This window comes from Chrysemys picta, chromosome 21 (genome assembly GCF_011386835.1).
Source record: "Chrysemys picta bellii isolate R12L10 chromosome 21, ASM1138683v2, whole genome shotgun sequence".
Classification (NCBI taxonomy): domain Eukaryota; kingdom Metazoa; phylum Chordata; order Testudines; family Emydidae; genus Chrysemys; species Chrysemys picta.
This window is the reverse complement of record NC_088811.1, coordinates 21,671,533-21,696,324: the sequence shown is the minus strand read 5'-3', so window position 1 is coordinate 21,696,324 and position 24,792 is coordinate 21,671,533. Positions and strand designations below refer to the sequence as shown.

Below are 24,792 nucleotides of genomic sequence, written 5' to 3'. Positions count from 1 at the left end.
CCCACAACCTCCCTGGTCTCATGGCCCGGGCCCACCCACAGTCTTCCCTGCCCCCATCCCCACCGCCCAGCCCCCTGCCCATACCCTCCTCCATCCCCCCGCCCTGCCCTGCCCACAGCGTCCCCTGCCCCCACCACCCACAGCCTCCCCCTTCCCACCATTTGGCCCCACCCATAGCCTCCCCCACTCCATCCCTTTGATCACCCCCGGAGCACCCGCTCTCCCCCTGTGTCCACCCTTCCCCTGCACTATGGGGCACAGAGGCCTGGTGATGCTGCCAGCCCAGCCTGCCATGAGGGAGGCTGTGTCAGCCATGGGCACCGTGGAGTGGGGGGGGCACCTTGTCTCCCTTGAAGCGGTCAGGCAGCACCCAGTAGTAGACGTCGCGGGGCAGGGCGTGGAAGGTGGAAAAGGCCAACTCGGCGTGGCTCAGGGAGCGGATGCCCTCGCTGACTGTGCGGGTGTTGGCCAGGTTGGCTAGGCTGAAGTGCGCCCGCTCACCGTCCATGGCCTGCACCTGCAACACAAACACTGTCAGCCGGCGGCCCTACGCCCGGAGCAGGACACCTGGGTTCTCTGCGCCTCACTGCCCTCTTGGGGGTTCTGTGTCTGGCGCGGGGTGAGCACACCCATCTGCGCCAGTGAACACGGGGCTTGACACAGGCGGATCTACCAGCCCCACTGATGGTTAGCTGATGGGGCCGTGCCCCTGCCCCGTGGGGCTCTCTGGGTGGGGAGGCGCTGCCCTCGGGGGGTACCTGCTCTGAGGGGGTCTCTGGGTAGGGAGGTGCTGCCCGCAGGGGGTACCTGCTCTGAGGGGGGTCTCTGGGTGGGGAAGTGCTGCCCGCGGGGGGGACCTGCCTGGTGGGGCTCTCGGGGAGGGGGAGGTACTGCCCGCGGGGGGTACCTGCTCTATGTCAGACACATAGAAAATTGTCAGACACATAGAGAAACATAAACTGTTGAGCAATAGTCAACATGTTTTTTGTAAAGGGAAATCGTGTCTTACTAATCTATTAGAGTTCTTTGAAGGGGTCAACAAACATGTGGACAAGGGGGATCCAGTGGACATAGTGTACTTAGATTTCCAGAAAGCCTTTGACAAGATCCCTCACCAAAGGCTCTTAAGTAAAGTAAGTTGTGATGGGATAAAAGGGAAGGTCCTCTCATGGATTGAGAACTGGTTAAAAGACCGGGAACAAAGGGTAGGAATTAATAGTAAATTCTCAGAATTGGAAAAAATAACCCCAACTATACATACAATATGATGGGGGCTAATTTAGCTACAACAAGTCAGGAAAAAGATCTTGGAGTCATCGTGGATAGTTCTCTGAAGATGTCCGCACAGTGTGCAGAGGCGGTCAAAAAAGCAAACAGGATGTTAGGAATCATTAAAAAGGGGATGGAGAATAAGACGGAGAATATATTATTGCTCTTATATAAATCCATGCTACGCCCACATCTCGAATACTGCGTACAGATGTGGTCTCCTCATCTCAAAAAAGATATACTGGCACTAGAAAAGGTTCAGAAAAGGGCAACTAAAATGATTAAGGGTTTGGAACGGGTCCCATATGAGGAGAGATTAAAGAGGCTAGGACTTTTCAGCTTGGAAAAGAGGAGACTAAGGGGGGATATGATAGAGGTATATAAAATCATGAGTGATGTGGAGAAAGTGGATAAGGAAAAGTTATTTACTTATTCCCATAATACAAGAACTAGGGGTCACCAAATGAAATTAATAGGCAGTGGGTTTAAAACAAATACAAGGAAGTTCTTCTTCACGCAGCGCACAGTCAACTTGTGGAACTCCTTACCTGAGGAGGTTGTGAAGGCTAGGACTATAACAGAGTTTAAAAGAGAACTGGATAAATTCATGGTGGTTAAGTCCATTAATGGCTATTAGCCAGGACGGGTAAGGAATGGTGTCCCTAGCCTCTGTTTGTCAGAGGGTGGAGATGGATGGCAGGAGAGAGATCACTTGATCATTGCCTGTTAGGTTCACTCCCTCTGGGGCACCTGGCATTGGCCACTGTCGGTAGACAGGATACTGGGCTAGATGGACCTTTGGTCTGACCCGGTGTGGCCGTTCTTATGTTCTTATGTACCTGCTCTGAGGGGGGTCTCTGGGTGGGGAGGTGCTGCCCACGGAGGGTACCTGCCTGGTGGGGCTCTCAGGGAGGGGGAGGTGCTGCCCGCGGGGGGTACCTGCTCTGAGGGAGGTCTCGGGGGAGGGGGCTGCCCGTGGGGGGTACCTGCTCTGAGGGGGTCTCTGGGTGGGGAGGTGCTGCCCGTGGGGGGTACCTGCTCTGAGGGGAGTCTCTGGGGGGGAGGTGCTGCCTGTGGGGGGTACCTGCTCTGAGGGAGGTTTCTGGGGGGGAGAGGTGCTGCCCACGGGGGGTACCTGCTCTGAGGGGGGTCTCTGGGTGGGGAGGTGCTGCCCGCGGGGGGGGTACCTGCTCTGAGGGGGGCCTCTGGGGGGGGAGGTGCTGCCTGGTGGGGCTCTCGGGGGGGGGGGGGGGGAGGTGCTGCCCGCGGGGGGTACCTGCTCTGAGGGGAGTCTCTGGGGGGGAGGTGCTGCCTATGGGGGATACCTGCTCTGAGGGGGGTTACTGGGGGGGAGGTGCTGCCCGCGGGGGGGTACCTGCTCTGAGGAGGGTCTCTGGGGGGGGAGGTGCTGCCCACGGGGGGTACCTGCTCTGAGGGGGGTCTCTGGGGGGGGAGGTGCTGCTCCCGGGGGGGTACCTGCTCTGAGGGGGGCCTCTGGGGGGGGAGGTGCTGCCTGGTGGGGCTCTCGTGGGGGAGAGGTGATGCCCGCGGGCGGTACCTGCTCTCTGTTCCAGGAGGAGCTGGCGCACTGCCGAGACACCCCCATGCAGAAGCACTTCAAGCAGCCGTCGGGATTCTGGTCGCTCAGGTAAAAGGCTCCAGACGTGCACTCGTTGCAGAGACGTCCCGCCACGTTGGGCTGCAGAAGAGATGGAGGGATGGCACCGAGCAACACGGCGCAGGCTGGGCACGCAGCAGGGCTGCTCCCACTGCACCCCCACACACACTGCCCCAGCCTGGCAGGGCCGAGGGCTCCTGCGTGCCCCGGGGCGCTGGCTTGGCTCCAATACAGCCTGTCCTCCAGGGATCTGGGCCTCTGGCAAGGGGCTCCCACCACTCTCAGGTGGGCATGGCACCAACAAGTCCTGGCGCTGGGTGCCAAGGGCCCTAGGGAGAGCTGTGTCTGTCTGGGGACCCTGGAGCACGGGGAAGGGGGAGTGTAGCATTGTGCCACACCGCATCACACAGCACCGTACCGTGCCTCACAGCACCATGCAGCATCGTGCCATGCCGCGCAGCACCACAGAGCAGCGCGCAGCACAACGCAGCACCGTACCATGCCGCGCAGCACCACAGAGCACCGTGCAGCACAACGCAGCACCGTACCATGCCGCGCAGCACCACAGAGCACCGCACAGCACCATGCAGCACCGTACCATGCCGCGCAGCACCACAGAGCAGCGCGCAGCACAACGCAGCACCGTACCATGCCGCGCAGCACCACAGAGCACCGCACAGCACCATGCAGCACCGTACCATGCCGCGCAGCACCACAGAGCACCGTGCAGCACCACACAGCACCGTACCATGCCGCGCAGCACCACAGAGCAGCGCGCAGCACAACGCAGCACCGTACCATGCCGCGCAGCACCACAGAGCACCGCACAGCACCATGCAGCACCGTACCATGCCGCGCAGCACCACAGAGAAGCGCGCAGCACAACGCAGCACCGTACCATGCCGCGCAGCACCACAGAGCACCGCACAGCACCATGCAGCACCGTACCATGCCGCGCAGCACCACAGAGCACCGTGCAGCACCACGCAGCACCGTACCATGCCGCGCAGCACCACAGAGCACCGTGCAGCACAACGCAGCACCGTACCATGCCGCGCAGCACCACAGAGCAGCGCGCAGCACAACGCAGCACCGTACCATGCCGCGCAGCACCACAGAGCACCGCACAGCACCATGCAGCACCGTACCATGCCGCGCAGCACCACAGAGCACCGTGCAGCACCACACAGCACCGTACCATGCCGCGCAGCACCACAGAGCACCGCACAGCACCATGCAGCACCGTACCATGCCGCGCAGCACCACACAGCACCGTGCAGCACCACACAGCACCGTACCATGCCGCGCAGCACCACAGAGCACCGCACAGCACCATGCAGCACCGTACCATGCCGCGCAGCACCACAGAGCACCGTGCAGCACCACGCAGCACCGTACCATGCCGCGCAGCACCACAGAGCACCGTGCAGCACCACGCAGCACCGTACCATGCCGCGCAGCACCACAGAACACCGCACAGCACCACGCAGCACCGTACCATGCCGCGCAGCACCACAGAGCACCGCACAGCACCACACAGCGCCGCGCAGCACCGCACCGTACCTTACAGCGGCAGGCGCCTCCTGTGGAGTCACTGCTCCCCCGCTCATCACACTTCATGAACTCCTGACCTGGGGAAGCAGAGGGGTTTGCAGCCAGTCAGACACTCACCCACCCTCCAAACCACTCATCTCCCGCTACCACGCCCTGGGGAAGCCCCGGCTGCTTGGCTGAGGTGTCTCTCCCAGGATGCCAATGAGCAGTGCAGGGAAGGAGACCAGCACAGTGCCAAGGGCCGGGGGCACTTACTGGTAGAGGGCACGTGGGGGTACTCACCAGTTGGCACGCATCTCCCGCCCGGCTGCATGGGGTTCCCTTCGTAGCCACGGGCACAGCTACAGGGGAATCGAGCAAGACGCCAGGTCAGACGGGCCCTCCTGGAGCAAGGCCATGGGTGTCCCCTCTATAGAGCAGGTTCCCTGACCCCCCCACTTCCCAGAGGGCACCCATCCATCTCCCCCTGTGGGAGAGCTCTCAAGTGTCCTGTTCCCCAAGGGCTCCCCCGATCCATGCCAACCCCTGCCCTTCTCCGTCCCGTGGAGCCAGGGCCATCCCTGCTGCCCATCCCCCACACAAAGACCAGGCCCAGCTGGCCCCCTCAGCTTACCTCTCCCTATCTAGGAGAACCCCCCAGTGCCCTGGGTTAACATCCCCCCTGCTCCACCAGCGCCTCAGGGACCCACCTCTCACAGCGTCGCCCCGTGTATCCCTGGGCGCAGGCGTCGCATGTGGCCTGGCCGTCTGTGTCCAGGAAGCACGTGTCGGAGAACCTGCAGGCAGCAAAGCAGAGACGGTTAGCGCCCTGCGTGCCCCCGCGGAGCATGGAGCCAGGCAGAGCAGCCCAGCAATGGGGCGCCCATGCCCTGCGAGCCGTGGGTGGTGCCCGTCCAGCACTCACCTGCGCGTGGAGACGGTGTAGGGGCAGGGGCAGGACCGACAGGCCGTGGCATTGCCTCTGGTGGCATCTCCAAAGAAGCCAGGTTTGCACTTGTTACACTGAGGCCCCTCTGTGTTGTGCTGGCAGTTCTGGGGGAGGGAGGAGATGGGTCGTTGAGGCTCCAGGAAGCTGCGAGGGGCACGGTGCCCCCGGCAGGCAATGCCACCCGCACTGCGCAGCACCACACCGTGAACAAGGGAGCACAGGCCCGCCCCCTCCCGCCCCGTGACTCCCCTCTGCGCTCAGATGTCCCAGCATGCACTGGACTGGGCACGTCACGAGTGACACTGCCCATCCACAGTCTACCTGGCATTGCCCGGGTGTAGGTCTGGCCAGCTCATGCCCTAGAGGAGAGAGCCCGGGACTGGGTGATGCACAGAGCCCCGCTCCAGCCCGCTTGGCGTCTGCCCCACCCCTCCCGTTGCTGGGGGGGCCAGGTGGTAGCCAGGCCCTGTCCCTTACCAGACAGTAGCCGAAGGCCCGGTCACAGGAGCTGGAGTGCCCGTGGCAGTTGCAGCCGGAGCAGGTGCCGAGGTAGGGGCCCTCGCGTACCCGCTCAAACCGGGCATCGCACCGCTCGCAGGACAGGCCCGAGTAGCCGATGGGGCACCTGGAAGGGAGCAGGAGGAGCTGGACGCAGGGAGTGGGACAATCCCAGGCTACAGAAAGCCAAGGGCTCGGCTGACATTCCCCCTGGTGATCCCGTGGGCCCAGGGAGCCCTCCCACCCTGGTTCCAGCGGGGATGGAGCGTGAGCCAGGACAGAGCACAGCAGGCGACGGAGCAGCAATGGTCGGGTCCCCACAGTGGGGGAGGGGAGCCAGCCAGAGTGGTCCCCCCCGACTCACTAGGGGCTGGGGATGCTCCAGCTCTGAGGGTACTGCACAGTCTCCAGTACTTACCCACAGGGCCCCACTGCTTCCCGCAGCGCCGCCCTGCTTCCCCACAGCGCTGCCTCCCCGCAGCGCCGCCCTGCTTCCCCACAGCGCCTCCCTGCTTCCCCACAGCGCTGCCTCCCCGCAGCGCTGCCTCCCCGCAGCGCCGCCCTGCTTCCCCACAGCGCTGCCTCCCCGCAGCGCCGCCCTGCTTCCCCTCAGCGCCTCCCTGCTTCCCCACAGCGCTGCCTCCCCGCAGCGCCGCCCTGCTTCCCCACAGCGCTGCCTCCCCGCAGCGCCGCCCTGCTTCCCCACAGCGCTGCCTCCCCGCAGCGCCGCCCTGCTTCCCCACAGCGCTGCCTCCCCGCAGCGCCGCCCTGCTTCCCCGCAGCGCCTCCCTGCTTCCCCACAGCGCTGCCTCCCCGCAGCGCCGCCCTGCTTCCCCGCAGCGCCTCCCTGCTTCCCCACAGCGCCCCCCTGTTTCCCCACAGCGCCCCCCTGCCTCCCCGCAGCGCCCCCCTGCCTTCTCCCTGAGCCATAGCACGTAAGGGGGACCCATGGCACATAGTGGGGCCCCGCAGCGGACGCTGGGGAACTGCGTCAGGCCCTGGGGGACCCATTGCACATACTGGGGAACCCCAGGCACACAGTGGGGACCCACGGCACGCTGAGGGGACCCACATCAGTCACTGGGGGGACCTGTGGCATGCAGGGGGGACCCGTGTCAGTCACTGGGGGACCCACGGCATGCAGGGGGGACTCGCAGCATGCAGGGGGGACCCATGGCAGGCACTGGGGGGACCTGTGGCACACAGGGGGAACCCGTGGCAGGCACTGGGGGGACCTGTGGCATGCAGGGGGGACTCGTGTCAGGCACTGGGGGGACCGACGGCACACAGGGGGAACCCGTGGCAGGCACTGGGGGGACCTGTGGCATGCAGGGGGGACTCGTGTCAGGCACTGGGGTACCCACGGCATGCAGGGGGGACCCATGGCAGGCACTGGGGTACCCACGGCACACAGGGGGGCCTGCAGCACAGCAGCAGGGCACAGCCCTGTCACAGGGGACCAAGCCGAGTTTGGGCCCCGGCCTTGTTGCAGCAACGGTGCATCCTGGCTATACAGTGCACACAGGGAAGAGAGGCACCAGCCAGTCCCAGGCTCCTTGGGCCCAGAACGATGGGGCCCTGAGCTCCCTGGGAAGCAGGCGACTCCCCCCGCCCAACCCAGGCAGTTTCCTGATGGCACCTGCACTCCTCGACGCCTTGCGCCACGCCCTGGCTGGTGAGCTCCATGGTGGTGGTGTCCATGGCGATGTCACTCAGCCCCACGCTCGCCATCTTGTTGTCGTAGACCGTCTGCACCAGGATGCTCTCCAGGTTCTGCAGGGCCAGGAGCAGCGTCTCCCGGCTCACCGGGGCGCCCGACTCGTGCTGCCAGTTCTCCTGGGAAAGGCCCAGGGAGGGACAATGTTGCATTCGCCTCCCGAGTGTGTGCCAGGAACACAGGGCAATACGGACCGGAGGGCAACCCAGCACTGCACCCAGCAGCTCCAGAAGCCTGTTCATGGCGCTGACAACTGCACTGGATGCGACATACCATGTCCGCATACCTCTGCCCCGGTGACTGGAGAGCAGGGGAATCCCCTGGCATGTGCTCCTGGCAATCAGGGGCCAGGTAGGAGCCAAGGCAGCCTCTGTTTCTCCTGAGGGCATCACGCCCAGTGCGGGACAGTCTCGCTAAGGAGCTGAGGACGAGTGGCGGGTCTCAGCATCTCGTCTCCTTCACCCCAGCTTCCCGCTGCCTTTGCCTGCCTTGGAGCTGCCCACAGGCATGCGGGGGCACTTGGTGAGCCACAGAACGAGCCTCGGTCGCCCGGCTGGGCCTGCCTCCCGCTGCTGCAAGGGGCCAGCCGGGAACAGCAGTGCCAGCCGGCATGAGCAGCAGAACAGCACCCACCGCACGGTGCAAGAGCCCTACTGGAAGCCAAGGGAGTAGGCTGAACACGCGGTCATTGCCACAGGCGGCTGAGAGAGCATGCTGCACGGGACGCACGCCCCCAGCCCTCCCTCTCCAGCAGCACCCACCTCTGTGAAGTGAATCTGGCGCTGGTTGACGACCGACGGCTGCGTGGGCACCTGCACCCGGTAGATGAGCTTCTGCCCATTCCCCATAATGACCACGTTGGACTTCTGCACGGGCTCTGACTGGCCGCGCGCCAGCCCATAGCGCACCTTGAAGCTGAGGTACCCGCCGTAGGAGTCCACCTGCAACCAGCGACAGAGCTCAGGTCAGCGTGCAGTCGGGAGCTGGCAGCCCCAGGCAAAGAACCCAGAGATGGTCCCTCCTCCTGCCAGCCCCTCCCCCACCCTCCACAGGGCCTCTGGCCATCATGGTGCTGACGGGACCCCACCAGACCTTGTGTCGTGTGTGGCCAGCTAGCAGGGGGCACTCCTGGGGCATGGGCAGGGTACAGCCAGAGCCTTCGCCCCTGCTCTAACCCCACGCGAGGCTACTGCTGGCTGTGTGTCTAGAGGGGCCCCTCTGCTCTCCAGCACCAGCCGGGATGCACAGTCACCAGGTCCCTGGGGACGTGGCACTGGGCTGCCATGCACGGTGGCACAGTTCCTGTTCCAGAGTCCCCCAGCAGAGCGGGGACTTCCCTGTGCCACGGACAGTGAGTGCCAGCGGAGGGATGGGCTACTCCACTTGCCACCTTCCCTCCCAGGCTGCTGTCCCTTCCCTGCCCTGGGGTGTGCCCAGTCCCGGCCCTTCACCTTGTTGCCCAGGAACTGGCTGGGCAATGTCCAGAAGGAGTCGTGTGCCAGGAACCTCCTGGACAGGTCCACGAGCTGGAACTCCTGCAGGGTGGGATCGATCTGGAGCTGTGTGGAGGAGAGGGGCAGCATCCCCGGCTGCGCTGGTGTCGTCACGTTCACACCTGGCCAGGAGGAAAGGTTCAGTGCCCCCCTGCTCCCAGCACAGCACTCACCCACATGGAGAGGGGCAGGGCTGCAAGGGGAGATGGCTGCTGCGAGGGGCCCCCCACAAGACCTGCTGCCCTCCCTCGAGCCTCGTCCTGTCCCCAGAGCTGAGCTGTGGCTGATAAGACCCTGCTGGTCTGGCTGCCAGAGTGAGTCCGTGGAATAGCTCTGTACCAGTCCTTGGCCCATCATGAAGGTACCTGCTGCACAAGCCAGGAACCAGAGTGGGGCCTGATTGGCCAGGAGCCAGCTGAGAGAAAACTGTATAGCCATGAGGGCCCTACACACCCCTCCACCCCAGCCCTGTCTGCAGCCAGCCACTCTGGAGGCTGTTCCACTAACTGCTAGTTAACCTGCTTTCCAAGCTGGGCAGCCAACCTGAGCCACCCTTCCATGGCCCACGGCAGCCCTCCCCGGCTAGCCTGGCAGCAGCAGGGGGCCGAGGCCCTCAGCACTACGCCTGAGGCTAGGCCACCTCGGTGGGCTCACAGCCCTGGTGAGGGGCATTCCTCCCAGGGAGATGTGCTGCCCAGCTGGGAAGCCACAGCCAGACTCTCGCCCTGGCAAAGCCACAGGGCAGTGCCCATGGCCCAGGGAGGAAGAGGGTGTGTTGCACGGCAGGGCCCGGATAGTATTGGCAGCTGCCCCTCCCGGCCCCTCACCCTTGAAGTCATCGGGCGTGTCGAAGCGCAGGCGGATCTGGTCCCGGTAGCGGCTGGTGCCATGGCAAGCCGTGGTGATGCCGAAGCAGAAGCAGGCCAGGCACTTGGAGGTACCTTCAACATGGAAGTGTCCTTCGGGGCAGGGACCTGGCGGGAGTGGAGAGAGATCACGAACGGACCTGGCTCCACGTCCCACCCGGTGCGATGCAGCCCCACACGGGAATGGGGCGGGGCAGGGAGGTGCCATGGAGCCCACGGTGGGGGTGACGGGACCATCACTGACCAGGAACATCCGGCCTCACCTCACCTAGGTGAGCCCCAGACGCCAGTCGGTTCCCCGTTCCCGCCCACCCTGCTTCCCCGTCCAGGCTCAACTCCCCCCTCCCCAGGGACTGCAAGGCCACAGCTGGGGAGGTCACACACAAGTGAACACCCCCCCGCCCCGGGCCCTGCGCTCACTGGCCAGGTCTGAGGCTGGCAGAGCTGGTGGGAAGGGCAGGTGTTGAGCCCCAGACTCACCACGCCGGGGCATGAGGCTCAGCACGCCGTCAGGGATCCCGAATACCATGCCCCGGGCATTGATGGCTTCACAAGTGTAGGCACCCTGGTCGGCCTCCTTCACGTCCCGGATGGTCAGCGTCCCGTGGCCGTTCTCGCTGCTTATGGACACTCTGGGGAGGGGAGGAAGGGCAGTGCCCGCAAGTCCCAATGGAGGGAGCTCTGGCAAGAGGGTCCGATGGGCTGCAGAGCCCCTCACACCAGCCCCCCACTGCACTCCCACTGCAACAGCCTCCCCACTGCAATGCCCCCCCACACGTTGCAGAACCTCTCACGCCAACACCCCACCGCACTTCCACTGCAATGCCCCCCCACGTTGCAGAACCCCTCATGCCAACACCCACTGCACTCCCACTGCAACGCCCCTCCCCCACTGCAGTGCCCCCACGCACTGCAGAGCCCCTCACGCCAACCCCCACTGCATTCCCACTGCAACGCCCCTCCTCGCTGCAGAGCCCACACACACTGCAGAGCCCTCTTCTGAAACCACCTCCCCCACTCCCGGGGCTGTCCCGGGCCACCCCCAGCCTACCTCCTGTTGGCAGGTATGTGCCCCCAGTTGAGTCTCCAGGTGATGATGGGGGTAGGCACTCCGACGGCCACGCAGCGGAAGCGCACTGTCTGCCCGGGGGTGGCCTGCACGGACTCCTCGGGGGGCGTGATGACTTGCGGCGGTGCTGGGGGAGGAACCAGGTGAGGCAGGCGGGCGACCCCCACCCCAGGCCTAGGCTGCCCCACAGCAGCTCCAAGGGGAGGGCACCCCAGGACCACAGCTCTCCCACCCCTCCTCGGAGGGCAGAGACCCCACTGCCAAGCCAGCTGGCTGATCCCACCCCTCACCCCCTGAGGGAAAGGCCCCACAGCCCACCCCACACCCGCACTCACTGCAGCCGACCTCGTCGGAGCGGTCGGGGCAGTCAGCCTCCTCGTCGCACTGGTAGCTGGCCGGGATGCAGGTGCGGCTGTACACGCAAGTGAACTGGTCGGGGCTGCAGGTGTCGTCGGGGCCCTTGGTGGCTGCGGGGGCATGAGACGATGGGGTTAGCGGGCATAAGCCTGCGAATGCCTGGCCATACACCCCCCGCCTGACCCGCATCGCCCCCTGCTCAGCTGGGGTCACCCCACCCCCGAGCCTGACCAGCATCGCCCCCTGCTCAGCTGGTTTCACCCCCCCAGCCTGCCCAGCATCGCCCCCTGCCCAGCTGGGGTCACCCCCCCACCTGACCAGCATCGCCTCCTGCCCAGCTGACATCACCCCCCCCGCCTGCCCAGCATCGCCCCCTGCCCAGCTGACGTCACCCCCCGCCTGACCAGCATCGCCCCCTGCCCAGCTGACATCACCCCCCCCCGCCTGCCCAGCATCGCCCCCTGCCCAGCTGGGGTCACCCCCCCGCCTGACCAGCATCGCCCCCTGCCCAGCTGGGGTCACCCCCCCCGCCTGACCAGCATCGCCTCCTGCCCAGCTGACATCACCCCCCCCCGCCTGCCCAGCATCGTCCCCTGCCCAGCTGGGGTCACCCCCCCAGCCTGACCAGCATCGCCCCCTGCCCAGCTGACATCACCCCCCACAGCCTGACCAGCATCGCCCCCTGCCCAGCTGGGGTCAGCCCCCCCGCCTGACCAGCATCGCCTCCTGCCCAGCTGGAGTCACCCCCCCCGCCTGACCAGCATCGCCCCCTGCTCAGCTGGGGTCACCCTCCCTGCCTGACCAGCATCGCCCCCTGCCCAACTGGGGTCACCCCCCCCCCGCCTGACCAGCATCGCCCCCTGCCCAGCTGGGGTCACCCCCCCCCCGCCTGACCAGCATCGCCTCCTGCCCAGCTGACATCACCCCCCCCCGCCTGCCCAGCATCGTCCCCTGCCCAGCTGGGGTCACCCCCCCAGCCTGACCAGCATCGCCCCCTGCCCAGCTGACATCACCCCCCACAGCCTGACCAGCATCGCCCCCTGCCCAGCTGGAGTCACCCCCCCCGCCTGACCAGCATCGCCCCCTGCCCAGCTGGCATCACGTGGCAGCTCCTCTGGCCCATCACTCCCTGGCCCCAGGTCACAGCGCGCCAGCTGGGTGAGAGGCACCCAGGGACAAGCCGTGCCCTTCTATGCAGCATCCTCCGCCTCGGCCCCAACCTGCCGCCAGCCAGAGCCCCCAGTCCCGAGGGTCTCTGTGGAGTCAGGAGACAGCTCTATTCGTCCTCCCGGCTCGGCCTCCTTTGCTCCCAGGAGGTCAGAGCAACAACCTGGGCCGTTTCCAGGGGCACCAGGGAGCAGCCCGGAGCTGGCTTGGGTGCCCGCACACTCCCGGCTAGGAAGGACTGGTGCCCTGGAGGCTCCACGGAGCCAGGCTGGGGGAGCTGGGCAGGGCCCGGGGAAGGCTGGGAGCTCTCTGGCATGGCCCGAGGTGGCAGGGTGGCACTCTCGCCAGCACACTTACGGCAGTCCACCTCATCGGAGCCGTCCACACAGTCGTTGTCCCCGTCGCAGCGCCACAGCTTGAGGGCGCAGTGCCCGTTCCGGCACTTGAACTCGTTGGGCTCGCACGGGATAGGGGTGCCTGTCGGGCGGGGGAATCCATCAGTGTGCTGCCTGGGCCCCCTACAGCAAGAGCGCTGCCTGCACCCAGACACAGCCCCTTCCCAGCGCCGCGCCTGTACCCCACACTGTAACATGCGACAGCCCCTCCCCCGCGCTGCGCCTGTACCCCGCACCGTAACATGCGACAGCCCCTCCCCAGCGCTGCGCCTGTACCCCGCACCGTAACATGCGACAGCCCCTCCCCAGCGTTGCACCTGTACCCCTGCACCGTAACATGCGACAGCCCCTCCCCAGCGCTGCGCCTGTACCCCGCACCGTAACATGCGACAGCCCCTCCCCAGCGCTGCACCTGTACCCCCGCACCGTGCCATGCGACAGCCCCTCCCCAGCGCTGCGCCTGTACCCCCGCACCGTAACATGCGACAGCCCCTCCCCAGCGCTGCGCCTGTACCCCCGCACCGTGCCATGCGACAGCCCCTCCCCAGCGCTGCGCGTGTACCCCCGCACCGTGCCATGCGACAGCCCCTCCCCAGCGCTGCGCGTGTACCCCCGCACCATGCCATGCGACAGCCCCTCCCCAGCGCTGCACCTGTACCCCCGCACCGTGCCATGCGACAGCCCCTCCCCAGCGCTGCGCCTGTACCCCGCACCGTAACATGACAGCCCCTCCCCAGCGTTGCGCGTGTACCCCCGCACCATGCCATGCGACAGCCCCTCCCCAGCGCTGCGCCTGTACCCCCGCACCGTAACATGCGACAGCCCCTCCCCAGCACTGCGCATGTACCCCCGCACCGTAACATGTGACAGCCCCTCCCCAGCACTGCGCCTGTAACCTCGCACCGTGCCATGCGACAGCCCCTCCCCAGCGCTGCGCCTGTACCCCCGCACCGTAACATGCGACAGCCCCTCCCCAGCACTGCGCGTGTACCCCCGCACCATGCCATGCGACAGCCCCTCCCCAGCGCTGCACCTGTACCCCCGCACCGTGCCATGCGACAGCCCCTCCCCAGCGCTGCGCCTGTACCCCGCACCGTAACATGACAGCCCCTCCCCAGCGTTGCGCGTGTACCCCCACACCGTAACATGACAGCCCCTCCCCAGCGCTGCGCATGTACCGCTGCACCGTGCCATGCGACAGCCCCTTCCCAGTGCTGCGCCTGTACCCCCGCACCGTAACATGCGACAGCCCCTCCCCAGCACTGCGCGTGTACCCCCGCACCATGCCATGCGACAGCCCCTCCCCAGCGCTGCGCCTGTAACCTCGCACCGTGCCATGTGACAGCCCCTCCCCAGCACTGCGCCTGTACCCCCACACCGTAACATGACAGCCCCTCCCCAGCGCTGCGCCTCTACCCTTGCACCGTGCCATGCGACAGCCCCTTCCCAGTGCTGCGCCTGTACCCCCGGCACCGTGCCATGTGACAGCCCCCCCCAGTGCTGCACAGGGACCCGATTCCCCAGGAATGATCCGTCAGCCAATTGCGGGAGCCAGCCGAGCGAGGGCCATGTCGTGGGCTAGTGCTGCAGCCGCTAGTCTGGCTGCCCTTTGCTGCCCCTCCTGGCCTGTCCCAGCCCCCGCACGCCCCCTACCGCAGCTGAGCTCGTCGCTCCCATCCAGGCAGTCCCGCTCGCCGTCGCACAGGTAGTCCCGGGGGATGCACTGCTTGTTGGAGCAGACGGCCTCGTCCCGGCGGCAGGGGCGCTGCTCCAAGGGGCGCCGAACCGGCGGGTGCTTGGAGGTGATGAGCCGGGGGGGCGTGGTGAACGGCACCCTCCTGGTAGTGACCATGGGCGTCAAGGGGGTGGTTGTGGGTGTCCGGGAGGTGGCTGGCTGAGCGGTGGTGATGGGCAGGGGTGTGAGGATCACCGCTTCCTGCCGATCTGGGACCAGACAAAGAGAACATTAGCGACCGGAGAGAAACGGGCTGAGAGCCAGAGCCAGGGGGCAGAGGATCCAGCCCTGGGATCTGAGATCCTGGGCCAGGCCGGGCAGGGCAGGGGAGCTGGGGGCAGGGGATCCTAGTTCAAAGGCCAGGGACACTAAGGAAGGTATCTGATCAGGAGAGCAAGGCTGGCTACAGGGGGTTCAGCTGGCAGGAGGGGCAGCGACCAGGCAGGCAGCCAGGGCCTGCAGAATAGGCAGGAGTGGGATCCACCCTTAGGGAATGAGGACTCCATGGCCGGGGGGCACAGGACATTACTAGTTCCCTCCCATCCAATCTCAGCTGCCTGTCACGGGGTCATGGCAGCATGGAGGTCCCATGGCAAGGTCTGGCGGTGCTGGGCCCTGGCCTCTTTGCTAGCATTGGGATGCCCCTGGCAGTCTGAGGGTGTCCCTGGCACATACATGCTGGGAGGGCTTGTCGGCAGAGCATGCCCATGGGAAGAGTCTTCACAACACACATGCCCCCTCCCCAGCCCAGGCAAGGGGCAGCGCCTGGCTATGCCTTGGGCTGTCCTGACAGCTGGTCCTTTGGAAGCCTGGGAAAGGGGTGCCCAGCCCCTCCCCCAATGGCAGCGGGTGGCGAGGGAAAGTCCTGGGGCCCCCAGGCTCCCTACCGCAGCCGTGCTCGTCAGAGCCGTCCCTGCAGTCAGGGCTGCGGTCGCAGCGGTAGGCCAAGGGCAGGCACTCCCCAGTGCCGCACTGGAACTCCTCGCTGGGGCACTCTGCGGAGGCGGGGGGAGAGGGGGAGGACACGGTGTCAGCTAATTCCCGAGGCAGCCACGGCTCTAGGACCACGGGCGCCCGGGAACTCCTGGCCCCTGCAGCCAGAGGCCTCCAGTTCCCAGGGGTCGAGGCAGGTCCTGCTGGGCGCAGAGCCCTGGGGAGCTTGCCAGGCCTCCAGGGCAGGTGCCCCCTCTCAGCTGGGCCAGCCCCATGCTCCCCAGGCCTGGGGACAGAGGGTCTCACTCATAGTTACAGGGGATATTCTGGGTCTGCCACAGCAGGGGACAGACCAGCGCTGGGGGAGCTCGGTCAGGCTGTGCAATCCGCTCCCAGGGGGCATCACCTGGGACCAGCTGAACCCAGGAGACCAGCTTGCTGAGAGCAATCCCTCCCTCCGCCGCCACACAGGGGTCTGCTCCTCTCCGGCTCTGGCCTAGAGAAGGACAGAGAGAGGGCACAGCCTGGGCAGCAGCGCTCTCTGTTCCTTAGGATCACCAAGGACGGGCGGGGCTCTAGCTTCAAGTTCTAGCCCCAGCTCTCAACTTGGCTGCTCCATGCCTCAGGTTCCCATCTGCAAAGCACCTTAGGGAGCATGAGGCGTAATCCCTCCCACCTCCAAGGTGGGAGAGCCCCTCAGCTGGAGGCGCCAGGGACATGCAGGGGGTTCCTTGGGTCTCAGTGGTCGCAGGGAGGGAGGGAGCTGAGGCCTGGAAGCTGCTGGGAGGCATTTAACCCCACCAGAGATCCCGTGGGCACTGAGGGGGGCTCGTGCGGGATGCCTGGCCATCTCTGTGCTGTGAGTGGTTCAGAGGGGAGGAGCTGGTTAGAGGAAGGACATACACGGGAGACCACTACGGGGGATGAGCTGGGAGGATCCAGCCAGGTCCAGGCCTCACAGTCAATGGCCCCGCCCCCTTCAATAGCCCTGTCCCCGTCAGTAGCCCCGCCCCTACCGCAGTTCTGTTCGTCCGACATGTCGCGGCAGTCAGGGCGGCGGTCGCAGCGGAACTCCTTGTCGATGCACTCCCCGCTGGTGCAGGCGAACTCCTCCCCGGTGCAGGCACGCACCTCCGGGGGCACTGCAACAGGGCAGGAGTCAGAGCCACGCAGGCGAGGGGAGATGCCACTAGGGCCCCAACCCCTGGGGAAAGCTCTCAGCCCGGGGGCCAGGGCTCCAGGGCCAGCCCAGTTCGACCTTGGCCCAGCTAGCTACTGGGATGTCAAATCCCAGCCAGATGGCTAGAGCTTGTTCGCAGCCCCTTCTCTTCCGCAGGCTCACAGGGGGCCCCCAGAGCTCCCCTCGCTGCCACCCAACCCCCAGGGACGCCCTACTCTGCCTCCTCCCGCCTCCCCGGACTTGTGCAGCTGCACAGAAATCCCCTCACTGCCCCCTGCAAGCCCTTGCCCAACTGGAAATGCCAGAAACCCCGCGAGCTACATGTTCAGGAAGCAAAACAAGCACTGCACACGGTTCGAGGCAGGCGGCGGGTACACACACCATGGGGCATGTGCCATGTGGCACACGCCACGCAGCACATGCCTTGGAGCACACACACCATGCGGCAGACATGCCGTGGGCAGGTGGGCCCTGTGCCATGTGCAGTGCTTTGTTTTGCACAGGGCCCACCTGCCCACGGCACCAAGAGAACCTGGTGGATTTGGACTCCTGCCTGGTGGGTCCCTCCACTAACCACCCGCTCTGACCTTGGTCGAGTCTGCTGGGCTCAGGTGGGGGTGGGATTGCTTGTGCCTGGGTCTGCGGGGGTCTGGGAGCAGCGCACAATGCAACCAGCAGGGGGCAGTGCTGTGGAGGCTGCAGGCTCACCCTCATTGGAGGTAACTGCCAGTGCTCTGCAGCGCCACCTCTGGTCAATCCCAGGAGCAGCACAGACAGGCCCCAGAGCTCACCTGGTCCAGGAGCGAGGGGAAGGGGGCCCCTGGTTCCCAGCCCGAAAGCAGGCGCCCTGGCACGGCCCTGTGTCTCCTGGTGTGGCGGCAGTGGGCTGAAAGCCAGTTCCATGTGCTTGCACAACGGCGCGGAGCCACAGGACAGCGTCTGCGACAACTGCAGGGGGATGTCACCTGCCAGGGCCCCAGCTGCAGGGCCAACAGCCAGGCGGCATCAGCCAGAGGCACCGGAGCCACGCGAACGGCCGGCCGCCCACAAACACGCCCAGCACAGCACAGCACAGCAGGGCACGGCCAAGCGCAGGGGAACCTGGAGCCTGCTGGGGGCCGATGGGGCATGGCCCAGGCCAGGGGGGCCAGCATTGGTCTACGCTCCTAACACCAGCCGAAAGCAGGCGGGCAGCACCCCCAACACACTGGGTACAGAGCCCTCCTGGGGGCTGACAGCTGGCGTGGGAGGGGAAAGAAGCTGTCTGCGCCCTCTCGCACAGTCCAGACCAGCTCACCCACAGGCTGGGCAACTGAGATCTTTAATCTCACTACTGCCAACTGCTGAGGCACGAACTGGGACCCACGGGTGCTCGGTGGAAAGGCCTCGCACTGGGTGCAGCAGTGGAAGTTTCTTCAGGCCGAAGGAGCCCAATGCCAAAACCCTGCATCCAACCAGCTTGTGCCAGTCAGCGGGGGGCCTCTACGGTGCAAGGGGCAACGGGAGAGCAGGGGCTGCCCCTGCCTTCCCCCCCAGCTGCCAATCACACTGCCAAGGCTCTGGGTTCCCCCTGCACCTGCCGCCTCGCCCAACTCACCTGGCGACTCCCTGGCAATGGGGGGAGGCGGGGTCTGGGCTGCAAGTGAATACAAGGTTAGAGCTGGGGAGGATGGGCCCCCCCCAGGCCTAAGCACAGGCTACCTGGGGAGCAGGGGTCCCTGGCTCGGGGCCGCCCGGCCCAGCCCTGGCCAGACAGCAGCTCAGTGGACCAGCCAACACTGCCCTTCCTCCCACCTGCCCTCCGTCTGGCCCCATGGGTGGCAGGGCCACTGCCCCGCAGAGGGAGCACTGCCCCTCGCCTGTTCATCTGGGCTGCCAGCCGACCCTCCCAGCGGAACAGCCCCTGCTGTGCCGGGCGCCAGGTTCCAGCGGGTTTGCTGGGCCTGGGCAGGGGAGCAGACAGGCTAGGGAGTCCAGAGTGACACCGCGGCACCCAGCACCGCAGTGACTGCAGACAGATGGACGGACACAGCCCAGGGAGCAGTCTGGTTCTATAGGAGAGCGACCGGAACCAGTCCAGTCCTGTCCACGCAGGCCAGGCCAATCTGTGCCAGCCCCTCTGAGCCACTGCCCATCATGGGCACAGTCCCCACCCCTCACTTAGTCTGCCAGTCGCCAGGGCTCAACTGCTGGGGAGGGGGCCCCCCGCACACCCAGGATCTGTTCTAAACACACTGGCAGGCTGCTGCCCCCCCGTCTCCGGGCCCCCTTTGCACACTCCAACAGAGCGCAGGGCAGTGACCCCAGCTGGGGATCTGGGCAGGGGCTCGCTCACCTGCCCCGAGGCGCCGGAACTGGAAGCCCTGCGTGGAGGTGATGTAGGAGGCAATGGAGCCGCTCTCGATGACAGAGTAGAGCACCTCGCGGATCTCCCCCTCGTCCAGGTTCCCCTCTGAGCCCACATCCAGCTCCACAAAGGTATAGCCATCGATTTCCCTGGGGAGAGTGGGGGCAGGGCTGAATGGGGGGAGGTGTGCGTGTGTCCATGCGTGTGCTCCGGCCACTGCTCCGTACTGGATGGAAGCAGATTCACACGTGTGCGTGGGTCTCCCAATTGGGATCCGCCCATCTCGTGTGTTCCCAGTTACCTCCCCCTCAACAGATGATAAAAGCCCTACTACTGCTGTGCTAATGGGGCTGCCCCTTTAGCTCCCACGCTCAGGTGTGTTTGAAACAGCTGCAGTCTGCAGGGGACTCTGAGCCGTGACCCCCACCCGTCCCCTGCGATGTCTCCAGCTGTGGAGGGCGGGGGGTCTCTTTTTGGGCACTGTGTGTGACTCCCCATGCGCACTCTGGACCCTGGCGCAGGGTGCTTGGGGCACAGCAGGGGCATGGTGCTGACAGCAGGGAAAGCGCCGTCTCTCAGAGATAAATGCCCCATGCCCAGGAGAACGGGGGCAGAGGGGCCTCCATTGCCTTCCCCACCCCATGGCACTGCCAGGGGCATCTCACTCACTTGATGAACACCACGCTGACCACCTGCTCCCCACCAATCTTGTAGTACTCGGACTCCAGCTGGGGAGAGAGGCAGAGAGAGCATCAGCAAATGGCCGTGGGGAAATCCTGTGGGAAGCACGGCCTAATGGTGAGCGCAGGGCACCATGAACCAAGCTGCTGACCCAGCCACCAGCTCCAGGCCCTTCCCCCACCCCAGTTTGCCCTGGGACAGTGACCCTGCCTGGAAAGGGCCTTAGAGACTGAAGCCCCTTGCGCCCAGACTGGGCAGCCAGCGCCGACAGGCCTCTGGGGCCGAGCAGGGGACAGGGAGTAGCAGGGGCCGGGGCTCACCGTATCCACCACGGCCTCCGAAACCTCCCGGAACTCCTCCGAATTGGCGTCATCCAGCCGCGGGCTGTAGTCAATGGACTGGGTGAAATTCACCAGAGCGCGGAAGTAGACTGGGCATGCAGAGAGGAGAGATGGCCAGCGTGAGAGCAGGACGCAGCTGAGCCAGGAGAACCAACTCTAGGGCCTCTGCACCGACCAGCTTTACTGGCTATCTCCAGGGATCACCTTGCCTAGCCCTGAGATGTAGCCACCTCTGGGGTGGGTTGCTGCAGCCGCATAACAACACAGCGCAACAGTTAGGACAGGAAGTGAGGAAGACTATGGTATCCAACTGAAACCTGCAGGACCCTGGGACACCAGAAGGCCTCCCGCTGGGTTAGGACCTGGCCAGGCCAGTGGAGCCAACACCCTTATTCTGACAAAAAGAGCCGAGGGATGATTAATGACCACAAGGAGACAGGACCCTGGCTGTGCACCTTGTGCAGCGCAGCGCCCCCTAGTGCTGTGCTGCAGCACTGGCGCTAGCACTGACTGTGGTGGGAGAGTGCCCCCCACTGAGCCCCCAACACTGCCCCCAGCAGCACAGCACCTCCCTCCCAGTGTGACATTTGCCCAACCCAGGCAGTTCCCACCTAGACCAGCCAGGACCCCTGGGACCACAGCAGGGCAGGGGATGGCGCAGAGGAGCCCTCCCTCAGGAGTTGGCCGCCCATGCAGACAGAGGGAGCAGAGCCCTGACCTTCTCCCCAGGGCCAGGCTCCACAGGTCGTGGGGTAGAGGGGGCAGGCCCAGCTGGCTCCCGGGCTGGGAAAATCCTCAGCCCCCATTGCAATTCCAGCTGCACCCTCCAGTGAGAGCCAGCCCTGAAGGGGGCCATGCCGCAGGGGCCGGGCCCAGGTGGGAGCTCTGGGCCGGGGGGAGGGGTTTGTGGAGTCCTGCTAACTGCATCCCTGAGCTTCACACCCCCGAGCTTCACACACATGCTGTGCCAGGAGCAGCCCCTGGCTCCCTGCATCAGGCTGCGGCTGCCAAAGTTCATCCCCCGCTCGCAGCTGCCCTGCGCTGGGAACCACACTGCCTGCATCCAGCCGGGGGCCCCTCCCCAGCACCAGCTGCTCAGCTCCTTGCAGTAACAGCAGCCCCGCTCACCACCTCCCCCAGCCCCTGCAGACAGGCCAGACACCACAGGAGTCCCTGCGGCCTGCCCCCGAGCAGAGCCCCCCATTGGCAGGGGCAAGGCCCATGGAGCCCCTCACCACCGGAGTCCCAGGGCAGGGTGGGAGCTCCTCCAGCGTGTGGCTGCACTCTGACTGGGCCTCCGGGCTCTCCCCGCAGGGAGCCCCCAGCTGAGAGCAGCACTGGCTTGGGCTAGCAAACGCCCTAGGGTGCGGGACCGAGGGGGCACACGGCTCGGCCTTGTCAGAGGGGAGAGAGAGAGACTGTGCCAGGGAAGTTCCTATGCCCTTCCCCGCCCGCACGCTCCACAGCACCTTGTCAGTATCAGGAACACAGCCCCATCCCCCACCGCATACAATGGTGATGCACCCACGGGTGCCAGGGAGAAACTGGGCCCTGCCTGCTTCAGATTCCCCAGCGTGCGGTCTGACACTAGCAAACTACCACCCGGGCAGAGCTGGACAATCTACCTGCTCTTCTCCAAGGAGAAAAGGGCCTGGCATGGGAGACTGGACTCCTGGGTTCAATTTCCTGTTTGGGGAGGGGAGTAGGCACTAATGGGTTAGAGCTGGGGGGCTCAGGGCTCCTGAGTTCTTTGTCCTGATTTGGGAGGACTGTGATCCTGCTGGAATTCTGCGGCATTGCACAATGCAGAATTTGTGCAGAATTAGTGTTCCCCACTGAATTTTTTTTTCACACAGAATTTGTGATTTCAACCAAAATGCTTCCTTTTTCCTCGTGTCTGACCCTAGCTGTGCTGCCCTCCCTCTTACATTTAGGGGGTCTACCAAATTCGCAGCCATGAAAATCGCATCACAGACCGTGAACTGTGGTTTCCCCAGCGAAATCTGGTCTCCAGCCTCCCAGCTCTGAAGGCAGCACCGCTGCTAGCAACAGCACAAAAGTAAGCCAATACCATGCCACCCTTACTTTTGTGCTGTTGCTAGCAGCAGTGCTGCCTTCAGAACTGGGCACCTGGCCAGCAGCCGCCGCCCTGCGTTCATCTTTCTTGTTACTGTATTGTTACAGACATACTTGCTGACAAGTATTTTGAAATAAATTACCAAAATAATTGAAACTGGCCTGATTATTTTATTTTGATAAATAAAATATGCAGAATTTTGAAATATTGTGCATATAATTTTTTATTTTTTGGCGCAGAATTCCCCCTGGAGTAGAGAGTGGGGGGTGGGCTGAGGGGTCAGTGCTCCTGGGTTCTCTATCCTGCTTGAGGAGGGAAGTAGGATTTAGTGGATTAGAGCCGGGGAGGGTTGGAGTCAGATTCCTGGGTTTTATTCGCAGTCCTGCAACTGGGTGAACTCCCTTCCCCCAAGGTGCCTCACTTTGCCCTCTATAAAGTGGGGAGAAGGATCCTGACCTGTTGGGGAGGTTGTGCAGAACTTTGAAATCCTGGTAGGGATGGGGCAGGCTTGTTGCTGTGCCCACTGGTGCTGCCTGCCCCTAGCTTGGTTCACCCCATGGAAGTGGGCAGCCTGTCTGCAAGGAGAGTCTGTTTCCTGCCCGATAGCGTGGGGGCTGGGGTGCCAGCAGGACCGCTGAAGGGTATTGGAACCAGCTGGGGGCAGGGCAGGGGGGCCAGGCGAGGCTTCTCGCTATCCCAGGGGCTGGGAAGAATGGAGAGGGGCCCTATGTGTGGGGCAGAGGCCCCTTTCAGAACGCAGCAGCTCCCCTGCAGCTGCCCAGCCAGACCCCGCCCACACACATCCTCCCAGGCACCCCCCAGCAGCCCAGGAGAGCCAGAGTCTCCTGCAGGCTGGATGGAGCTGCTCCAGGGCTGCTCCCTGGGGTTGTGCCTTGCAACATTGGCTCACAGGCCTGCACACAGAGCCAGAGCTCTCCCCACGTTCCAGGGCTGCTTCTGCTCCCAGCCAGGCCCTTCCCAGGCGCGGGAGAGCCCGTGCCACCAGCACCAGAGAGGGGGGTGCCAGAGAGCGCTTGGGGCTGGGGGTGGCAGGCCCTGCCTGAAGACAGGGGCTTCCCCCCATTTGCAGCGCCCCATTTCACAGCGAGGTGCTGCCAATCCCCGCCTAGGTGCCCCTCCCACAGCCCAGGAAAGACAGGGGTGCTTGTCAGGCACACAAAGAGCCCATTGAAAGTGCCCTGTGACCTCGGGGATGGCGGGCAGCCAGGGGGTGGGGTCACCCCTCACACCCTGCCCTCCAGCACAGCTCACCCCAAAGACAGCAGCCAGGAAACAGCTCAGGGGGAGGCAGCGTGTGGCTCACGCTACAAAGCCCCTTTTCTTGCAGCAGTTGGGGCGGGGGTTCAGCCTGAAGCCGGCAACGCGTCCCCGCTGGTCCTGGCTAACTACCACCAGCCCAGAGCCCAGCTCTCTGCTCAGCCACTGCTCTGCTTCCGCCAGCCCCTCAGCCTGGCCGCAGGCAGGGCGACGCCCCAGCCCTCCCGCCAGGGAGCTGGGACCTCTTCACACGGGAAATTCAATTCCTGCAGACGCCCTGGGCCTGGCACTGGGTGATCGCCCCCATAGCTGGCGCCAGGGCCCCAGGGTGAGCCTAGGGTGTGGCTGGCTCCGGCCCGCATGGCTTCTAGAGGCCAGATGCTGACACGCTGCTCAGGGGCCTGCGGGGATGGGGATTTCACTTGGGTGCCTCGTGGGGACGTGGCCCCCTCCTCCCAACCAGCGCCAGGCCAGGCATCGAGTTGGACCTGCTGGCCAGCTCCGCAGGCTCCAGCATGAGATTCTGGCCTGGAGCCCCCTACCACCCGCAGGACGGGTGCAGCACCATCAGGGGCAGAGCGAGCTGCCCTCCCACACTGCCCTGCCAATGTGCCTCCAGAGTTCATTGCCCAGGGGAGGAACTGAATGTCTTTTCCAGCCCAGGAACCCGAGAAAGCAGTGCCAGGGCCAGACGCTTGCTAGTAAAATCCACCCTGCCCTGGGTCTCTCTGCAGCAGGCCCCAGGGCTCTGCCATGGCCCTCACAGCAGGCACAGCCCTGGCCCCTAGCCTCCAAGCTCACTGCGCCTAGGCCATGGGCTCAGGAGGGCAGCTTCAGCCCTGCCCCAGCTGGGTATGTGCCCTTGTCACCTCCCACTGGCTACCATGGGCATCTGGGCACAAGAGCGAGAACTCAAAGGCTTTCACGTCAGACTGTGTCGCTCTCTGGCTGTGCAAAAGCAGGAGTGTGCACACGGGGGATGCACACAGGGGTACAATGGGAGTGGGCAAGCAGAGGGTGCCCATGGGAAGCCTTGCACCAGCCACGCTGCCCTACCAACATGCCCAATGCCCCCAGGCAAAGGCACAAAGAATCATGCCCATAACACTCAGTGCCAGGCATTGGCAGGTGCAGCCACGTGCCCAGGGCTGGCAGCTGCGTCCGTACCCGGGCACTGGGAGTGGCACGTTGGGGGCCAGAGAGCAGCCTGCTGCAGGAAGCCCAGCCGGCTCCCTGGCTTCCCCAGCAGCCACTTTTCCTCCTTTTAAGGAGCCCTCGGTTCCCGGCTG

General features: G+C 65.0%; 1 protein-coding gene across 7 annotated transcripts in view; it reads right to left on the bottom strand.

The window, feature by feature from the left end:
* HSPG2 (heparan sulfate proteoglycan 2) overlaps positions 1–24,792 on the bottom strand; it is a 171,952-nt gene that overhangs the window by 96,243 nt on the left and 50,917 nt on the right. For 4 of the 7 annotated variants that reach the window (XM_065574961.1, XM_065574963.1, XM_065574960.1 and 1 more), the window contains exons 5-26: positions 20,128–20,237; positions 19,796–19,854; positions 19,115–19,275; positions 18,377–18,415; positions 16,616–16,741; positions 15,554–15,661; positions 14,585–14,875; positions 12,894–13,013; positions 11,348–11,479; positions 10,995–11,139; positions 10,424–10,575; positions 9,905–10,051; positions 9,036–9,199; positions 8,346–8,525; positions 7,507–7,703; positions 5,847–5,994; positions 5,346–5,473; positions 5,131–5,217; positions 4,724–4,782; positions 4,451–4,518; positions 2,828–2,968; positions 341–517 (exon numbers count right to left, since the gene is read on the bottom strand). In XM_065574961.1, the coding sequence (XP_065431033.1) occupies positions 341–517; positions 2,828–2,968; positions 4,451–4,518; positions 4,724–4,782; positions 5,131–5,217; positions 5,346–5,473; positions 5,847–5,994; positions 7,507–7,703; positions 8,346–8,525; positions 9,036–9,199; positions 9,905–10,051; positions 10,424–10,575; positions 10,995–11,139; positions 11,348–11,479; positions 12,894–13,013; positions 14,585–14,875; positions 15,554–15,661; positions 16,616–16,741; positions 18,377–18,415; positions 19,115–19,275; positions 19,796–19,854; positions 20,128–20,237 (2,939 nt within the window). The remainder of the gene's footprint in view (positions 1–340; positions 518–2,827; positions 2,969–4,450; positions 4,519–4,723; positions 4,783–5,130; positions 5,218–5,345; positions 5,474–5,846; positions 5,995–7,506; positions 7,704–8,345; positions 8,526–9,035; positions 9,200–9,904; positions 10,052–10,423; positions 10,576–10,994; positions 11,140–11,347; positions 11,480–12,893; positions 13,014–14,584; positions 14,876–15,553; positions 15,662–16,615; positions 16,742–18,376; positions 18,416–19,114; positions 19,276–19,795; positions 19,855–20,127; positions 20,238–24,792) is intronic. The other 3 variants (XM_065574964.1, XM_065574965.1, XM_008169794.4) reach the window with 1 other exon arrangement.